Raw genomic sequence first — 8,367 nt, 5'->3', positions numbered from 1 at the left:
GAGGAAAGATATTACAAGTCACACACAAAACTCAGATATTGATTCAAAATTTGCATACTGTCCCGAAGTGATGGAAAATTGAGAAGCCCTTTAGATAACATCTTCCAAATACGTTTGAGAGGAAAAATATTACAGGCCGCGAGATCAAAATGCAATCTTTTGAGAAAATTTATCCCCGATTGTATTTCTATTTTTTATACACGGCACATTGATCATACAGTGTGTTATAAATGCAAACAAGACAGAAATCATAGAAGGTTTTTTCACAAAAAGTTTCCATTTTTGACTTTTTCTGATTTCTGACTGTTTCTGAAAACTGATTAATTTTTAATAGATGCGAGCCAAGATAAAAGATTCTGTCTTAGAAAAAATTGTGGGGTTCCTAGAAGAGCAGTTCTGACGTAAAAGAGCTCGAAATGTTAGCTTCGATCAATCTTTATAGGGTTGGGGCATATATTCAATTTCGTTTATCAAGTACTGCTCACCTAGTTTAGCTATTGAGATTCTGTAAAGTCCAGCCGTTCAAAAAAAGTTTATCGAATAAGTGAAAAAATAAGAGTATTTGAAATTTCATTTTCAAATTTTTCAAAAGTTCTCACAAATTACCATCAAGTCCGCAAATTATTGAAACTTCAAAGAAGCTGCTTTTGACGCCATTTTGATTTTTTTGAGTTTTTGTTATTCTGCAACTTTATCAAAATAGAGCAAAGTAGGGACTGGCGTGGGGACTTTTCCTCAGAACTAATTCCCACGTAGAGCAAAAAAACCTGGTAGTCCCGCCACCCTAATAACTCCATCCGTACTGGAACGGCTCTGGCAATTGAACTTTGCTGATATGACAAAATGGTTGTTTTTTGTGTGGTTATCTTTTAATGTTTTTGAAGAAGCTTGTTGGATTTTATTTTATACCAGTTATCAACCGCAATTTGTGTACTAGTAGTGCATGTATGAACTTATAGCGATTGTTTCAGATCAAAGCAACGACAAAAACATATTTTTTAATAATTCTTCGAAACTTCTGATTTCGTGGGTTCATCACAACTTTTCGACAAGAGCGAAAAATGTTTTCATTATGCATCTATAGTCATCGGGATACAGTCTTTTTCATTTTGATAACTCAGCCATCTGCATTTTTGGTCACTGCCTCCCCGACCATAATTCCACATCTATTTCAAAGAGCGACAGCATTACGATCGTACGGCTTCCTGTATTGAACTTTGAGAAAACGCACTCAATTATATAACTGGTTTCCACTTTGGTATTTCAATACATAATATAACGGTGCCCAGTTTTCGGTGTCCAGCGTTTACTCCTATCTGTTTAGCCCCATATCATTTCACCCCGATTTTAATCGTTTATATTTTTGGTGCTGTTAACTGTAAAATTATATATAAAATTGTATTACTGATACTATAAAATTTTACGGCCATACCTGTCAGTGCATGCCCGTGAGTCTTTTGACTTACTTTGGGGTATACTTTTACTGAGGCGGAAATTTTGGGGTATACCTCTGCGGTGTAATGACTGTTTTGTAAGCCGCAGCCACATTCTTTGAAATAAATTTTTTTTGGATAGAATATCTTGTGATGTGTCAAATTTTCTTTGAATAGAATATCTTGTGATGTGTCATTATTTATGGGTTGATGATATGGACCTGATCCAGCAATGCAATAATAAATAAACTGCTTGATGCGAAACGAAGAATAAATTAATCTGAGTACAAGTTTTACAAATAAATCTGAGTAGGCAATCTCTTTCAATATATTTCATCTAAAACAAACAATCTTCTGCAAAATCTCTAGTAAAGATGAGTTTAGTTTGTACAAACACTGCTGGGAAAAATGCACTGTAGATATCTTAGCTTCACCGACTGCTAATTCGAGACTCATTCTCAAATGTGATTGGCCGATGGGGAAAGATTCGGGGAGGAGGAGGCGGGGTGATGACGTGACAACTCCATCAGGGCAATTGCCACCGCCAATGATTGCTGTTCTGTAACCGGGGATATCATGGCAGCCGTTTGATGCAACAAATGTTGTTGTTGTTGTTGTTGTTGTTGTTTTTGTTGTCGATGGTTCTGAATTTGAGGTTCCAGTCCAGCAGACCTCATTGATGATGATGATGATGATGATGATGATGATGATGATGATGATGATGATGATGATACGAGATCCTGGATCTCGTTAGATTCCGAGTTGTATACGGAACAGGATCCAGAGATTCCTGCATATTGAGTTGACACAGCCGATTGTGGCAACAGTTTGGATTGTTGAAGTTTTGCAGATGCCAGGACTTGATTTGCAACGTTCATGTTGCTGTTCTTGTTGATGATGATATGACTGTTGTCATCGGGGTAGCTATTCATAGCATCTTTGTTGTTACTATTCAGGCTACTGTCTTGTTTATCATTGTTGTTGTTGTTATTGTTGTTATTGTTGTTGCTTGAGAAATAGGTATGGACATACCAGTGCATCCATAGCTTCTCTTGTTCAGTGAGGACAAGATTTTTCTCGACCACTTGTTCATACGTAAGAGGGATTGCATCTTTGACTAGGACCAAATTGGGGTGCAGCATACATCTTCTGTTCGAGTGTGTAAACCTCTGACGACATCCTGTCACAAAAATGAAATCTGCTATAGCTACTTTTTCCTATTGAAATCATCCGGCCTCCTAATTTTGCAAGATTTACTGTTGCAAAATCTTGCAAGATTCTTGTAAAAAAAACTTTTTTCGCTTCCACTAGGATAGGAGATGAAAAGTGCTTTGATTCCGACTTAAATCTTTTAAGATCTGGAAAGACAGCGTCATTCTAGCAAGTTTCTTGCAAGACCTTAGAAAGTAGCAAGGAATTAGCAATGACTCACGACTAGGACTATTTAATTGGCATTATTTGTGACGATCATTTGCAGTAACTACCCTAGTTCTCAATTTGTAATTTATATCATTATTTATTCGAATACAGCTAAATCGCAAAACAAATAATTTATTTACCTTCTACTGGGCATCTATAGGGTTTTTCTCCGGAGTGAAGTCGATGGTGGGTTCTCAATTGACCACTTTGGGCAAACTTCTTTTCACAGCCCGGGTAGTTGCACGAGAACGGGCGCTCTCCTGAACAACAAATCAAATTATTAACCCATTTTTAAGTATTCATTAAATTTATTAACCCATTTTTAAGTTTTCATTAATTTATTTGCAAGTTAAAATGTTACGAAAAAGCAGTTCTCAGATGTGAGTTATTTGAATAACCAGCTGATTTGGGCTCTACAAAAAATTATTTACGGTTCATATTCGTTTATTTATGAGCAAATTATTACATTAGCTTGTCAACCTGGTCAACATTTTGACTTTTACTGCCGCGTGAAAATCTTTTAGTGAATTCACTTTAAATTTAAGGGGAACAGGACAGCTTGATGTTTCAATGTTTTATTAAAACAGAACAGAATTCACTCTTTACTTAAGGCAAATTAAGTTCACGTTATAATTATAAAGTAAACTTAATTTGCCTTAAGTAAAGAGTTAATTCTGTTCTAGAATTCAGTTTTAATAAAACATTGAAACATAAAGCTGCCCTGTTCCCCTTAAATTTAAACTGAATTCACTAAAAAATTTTCACACGGTAGCAAAAGTCAAAATGGTGACCAGGTTGACTTTCAAATGAGGCTTGAAAACGGGTAGATGACGTGAATCTTTTCGCAAAATGTGATATCTTCACTTTTGTTCACAATCCCATTTTATAGAGGTCACTGAAGTAAATTGCGATGAATTGCCGATCGTTTGTTATATCGCAAAAATTAGTTAATAGCTGTTAGAACTACTTAAATGTTGCTCACATTATTCGCGAACTTTTAAACCTGTTCAGTACGAAACCGCCCAATATTTGCATATATTTAAGAGCCCCCACCCCCACCCCGCCTGCAGATTAGCGGGGCTATAATCTGTATACCCCCCCCCCCCCCCCATTAGAATTAGTGTTTTACACCATAATTGGGGCATGGGGCAATATTTCTGTGGGGGGAGGTGGAGGGGGGTTATATTAGGAAAAAACAGCAATTGGTTCTTAACGTGTGATTAATCGGATCTGTTTTCGTGTCTTAATCCAGAAACTTATTTTAAACCATTTTTTACCTATATTTTGAAAAAAATAGTTGTGATTAGTTTTTCAACTCTTAGCAATTTCCGGTTCAATTAGTTCACAAAGTCAAAAATCATAGCTCTGGTTCGTTCTTGAACTAAAATGCTCGTTTCCGCTCTGTGGAAGCGCTCAAAATAGTTCCCTCAAAAATAAAGAGCAAATGAACAGAACTTAAATTCGAACCAAATAAACCAATTAAACGTTACAAATTTAGTTCAAATGAATTCAAAGTTGATTTTCAAAAGCTAAGACGACCGGAAAATTCGGCGACATTTAAGAAGAAAATTTGAGAAGGAGGAATAGTTAGAGAAATTTTTTCTTCGAGTAACTTCAAAAATAAGTTTTACGTGTTTTTACGGAATATCCGCGATGAAACCAGATTAGGATCTTTCCCATTATAGCCCCCCCCACTCCCCCCCCCCGAGCTTAATGTGGCCTAGAGCGTATAGCCATGATACCGCATGGGGGGCTATAATTTCTGAGTTTTGGTAGGGGGGGGGGGGGGGGTCGGGGAGGGAGGGAGGGAGGGAGGGAGGGAGGGAGGGGGGGAACTAACTTGTGTGAACACGCAGGTGCGTCTGAAGCGTCTTCTCCCTTGGGAATGACTTGGGACAATAAGTGCATTGGTACTGGGGCGGGGAAGACTGCTGCTGATGGTGATGATGGTGCGGCTGCTTTTGATCAGCTTTAGAGACACCAAAATTATTGGTGCCATTTTTCGGGCTGTCATCATTGACAGACAAGGGGCCCGGGCTATCGTCCATGCGATCGACCTCTATCCCAGGGTTTGGAGAGCATGTGCCAGAAGCTATGACTTGCTCAAAACTGCTCTGCGAACACTCCTCGAAATCTTTTGTCTCGTCCGATTCCTGACTTTCCATATCGGACAACTTTTCGGTCTTAATTTCACTATCTTTATGACCGTCTTGTTCCTTTTCAATGCTCTGCAAAGTTGCTTGTACGGGAACTGTCGGTGACTTGATATAATCGCAGGTACCCTTGTTTTCTGTTCTAGGTGAGTTTTTGGAGCCATTATCTAAGGGAGATCCGAAAGTTTCTGGGGAACAGAATCGTGGTGGCGAACTGAGACGATGCCTAAAACATCCCTCCTACATTCAGATTATAGATTCTTTTAATTTTTATAGTTGAGCAACAAAATTAGAATGAACTTTTTTACCTTTTCAGAGGCAAGGGACTTCCAGCTTCGATTTGCTCATTTAGTGTTGGAAACACAAACTTCCTCACGGGTGTGACTTGATCCATTATTCGGTGACTCGTTAATGCGGACGTCCTTGAAACTCGCGTTTGAGGCGAGTCAGAATTAGACTGACCCGGGTCACTATATCTTGCTGATATCGAATTCCACTGATTTCGTTTCTGTGTGCCGCTGAAAGCCATAAGCTGCTGCTCGAATTTTTTCTCCTTCTGTCGTTGCAATTGTTTCTGTTGCTCCTGTTGTATTTGTTGCAAAACCAGGCGCTGTTGTCGTAGCTGGTTCTGTTGATGAATAGCAGCATACTCAGCAAGGTGTTGTTGGGCTGCCCTCGAGGTCTGTTGCTGATGTTGCAGAATCAAGTTGTCGCGCACAGCCGCAGCCGTTAGCCTCGACTGCAAAAACAAAGCGTTGGTGGCGGCCGCAACTTGCGATTCGGCGCTTCCCCAGCCAACGGGATTCATCGCCAAAAGTGGGCTAAGTGGGTTGACAGGTAACACGGGTGGTAAATATGATGATGCAAATGGAGTGTATTGCTGACCCAAGGCATGGCCCATCTGAGGGGGTGAAAGTTGTTGCGGTGCACCGAAAGATATCCGCCCGATATCCGTACTCTTTTGAATTCGGGTACTGGAGGGCACTTGATAGTTCGATCGTAACTGTTCCCGTTTTGAGCTTTGCGACATCATCTTGCTTCCAGGTGCAGTTTTCTCAACGCTTTCCACGGGAATTAAGGGTGGGGGTGGAGGCAGGTCCTCCTTTGTAACTCCACCGCTATTAATTTCCTCCTCCTCCTTTCCACTCAGATCCAGGGGTTCTTCTGCGACTTCAGAAATTGACGTCGGAGAACTAAATGTAACACGTCGTCTCAACATCACTTTTAAAACTGCTAGCTCAATTATGTAACCAATTTACAGTAGCAAGGATAACTTTAGTCAATTTTCCAAACTTTAGATCACACACTTGTTTAACTTCCCACTTTCGCACCTGAAGTTTTCGCGCTTTTTTGGGTTTTGGTCGCAAACAAAGACACGGTTGAAAGCAGTGGCGAACCGAGTTAAAATGTCTATGATCCACCTTTGTATCATCAAAAGTCTGCTTAACATTGACTTCTATACTTTAAAATAAACTCTTTTGAAATTGAAAGCTCAAAGGTCGCTATAAAGGCTGGTACTTTTCCTTTAAGTTTTCTAAGCAAAACGTACTAACCACAAGTTGTGAGAAATTTCAGGAGACTCCATGTGTTGAGAATTGATTGATGATTCATTCGTTAAGACTTGAAGGGAAACCGAGCAATCATTGGGCGACGCTCGGAGGACTTTCGCCCTGGGTTCGTCCCAGTCTACCGACCGTAACTCCGACGGTTGCATATCCTCCGATTTGAAAGCTGATCGGGGGCTGATGTCATTCGAATGCTCGTCATCTTGACATCGGACTCCACCTTCGGCGCAATCCACTTGGTGTGGGTGGGTGGATTGGAGGAATCCGCGTTCAACAAGCTCCCTGCCTACAGCTGCGAGAACTGAGTTGTCGGTGTCCCGGTGCAGCATCGGGTACCCCTGGCCTACACTGGCAAATACTGAAGTATTCGTAATAGGGAAAAGTGATGAGGAAAATTCCCAGGGTCGGAAAAGCCGTTCCGGGTCAGATGTGGGGTGCGGAAATCCAAGTGGTAGTTGAGACATAAACCTTGATATAATTTTTATTCAGATCAAGCTGTTGCTAAAATTATGATCGCACAGCAATTGAAGAAAATTGAATAGAATAAACTGTTTTAGAGAGGCGGGAACTTTAAAAGAGTGCAGTTAATTTTAATCAGGCAATTTAGATAAAGTGAACTGCCTGAAAATCGGGAGTTATTTGACCTCTGGTTACTGCACTGATTTGATTTAGAGCGGGCTTTCTTTATTGCCCACTAAGCACTGAAAGAAAGAAAAGTGAATGATCAAATGAACCTATTCGCGTAGAAACTATTAAGAAGTCAACTTTGACTTTTGCCTCAAATCAGGTCAAAGTTGAAAAAATGTAGCGCAGTTTTTTCACTAATTTATAAACTAACGCGCGGTGCCTCTTCGTCAGTAGATAATTTCTGAAGCTATAATTTTACGCGCCGTAATGCTGAACTTAATCAGATAGCTATTAAGGCCCAGAGGACTTAACTAGAACCCGGTAAGTCACGATAGATTAAAATAAAAATGAAACCCTCAAACAAGAAGGCACAGCAAGAGATTATGTAATTGAATGAATGTAAAGTTCGAGAATGGATAAATTAGTGGGTGAATTTCTGGATAAAATGAGCAAAGTAAAATATTTCAAATTTAGTGGGTACTACCAAAACAAATAATTTGATCCAAATTACGATTAGAGAGTACATACAGAGTTAAAAGCAATTTCAATTTAGAGTTGACAATTTGAGTTTGAGCTAATAAACGCCAGACAAAATAGCGGATGCTCTTTATAGGGGTACAGAATGAGAGGTTTGTCCAAAGTAAACGGTAGCGCTCTCGTGCTCAAAAGTGGCTAATCAGAATCAAAAGGGCTGTAATCTATCTCAGTAACGGGCGGGAGGAGGCAAGCGAAGGCAAGGCGACCCAAGGGAGCTAACTACCCTAACTAACTAACTAGCAGGTTAGTAATACCAATAATAGACAAGTTATTTATATTGTTCAGGTGCTGATAACAAGCATCTTAGCTATCAGATGAAACTTGTGCTTTGGTAATTAATTAGTCAGCTGATGTACACAGAAAGAATCAAGTTCCAGTGGCAGGATCCTTTGCACTCGATTCGAAACTTGCTCTAGATAACAGAGTTAGAAATTAAAACAACTTGCTAAACTTGCTCAGTTAATTAATTTTGTCAGTTGTAATATTGTAGCGAATCTAAGCCTGATCCAACTTGTTTTTAAATTCGTTTTGTTGACGGTTTTTAGACTATTTGTTGTTTTTGTAAGTTGGGGGGTCTAAATGTCTTAAACTTTAAGCTCGCGGAATGTGAATCACTATTGTGACTGATGATAA

The 8,367-nt window shown here is 39.5% G+C and overlaps 1 protein-coding gene across 1 annotated transcript; it reads right to left on the bottom strand.

Moving 5' to 3' along the window:
- Positions 1-1,690: 1,690 nt before the first annotated feature.
- Positions 1,691-7,797, bottom strand: LOC142334790 (uncharacterized). Its single transcript, XM_075383084.1, has 5 exons — positions 6,559-7,797; positions 5,314-6,198; positions 4,693-5,231; positions 2,993-3,112; positions 1,691-2,613 (listed from the first exon to the last, which is right to left on the bottom strand). Exons 1-5 carry the CDS (start codon positions 7,032-7,034, stop codon positions 1,892-1,894), a joined length of 2,742 nt encoding a protein of 913 aa, XP_075239199.1. The 5' UTR covers positions 7,035-7,797; the 3' UTR covers positions 1,691-1,891.
- Between the last annotated feature and the right edge of the window lie 570 nt (positions 7,798-8,367).

Source organism: Convolutriloba macropyga, chromosome 2, assembly GCF_964194025.1.
Source record: "Convolutriloba macropyga chromosome 2, txConMacr16.3, whole genome shotgun sequence".
NCBI classification, from domain to species: Eukaryota; Metazoa; Xenacoelomorpha; order Acoela; family Convolutidae; genus Convolutriloba; species Convolutriloba macropyga.
Note: the sequence above shows the minus strand (reverse complement) of the source record. Positions and strands in the feature narration are given on the sequence as shown.

What these genes read in the sequence shown, in the direction of transcription:
- LOC142334790 (XM_075383084.1), bottom strand. Translation starts at nt 7,034, where the DNA reads ATGTCTCAACTACCACTTGGATTTCCGCACCCCACATCTGACCCGGAA. An exon ending in GAAATTTCTCACAACTTGTG is followed by an intron (nt 6,199 to 6,558) that starts GTTAGTACGTTT and finishes TGTTACATTTAG; the next exon opens with TTCTCCGACGTCAATTTCTG. An exon ending in AGTCCCTTGCCTCTGAAAAG is followed by an intron (nt 5,232 to 5,313) that starts GTAAAAAAGTTC and finishes GGGATGTTTTAG; the next exon opens with GCATCGTCTCAGTTCGCCAC.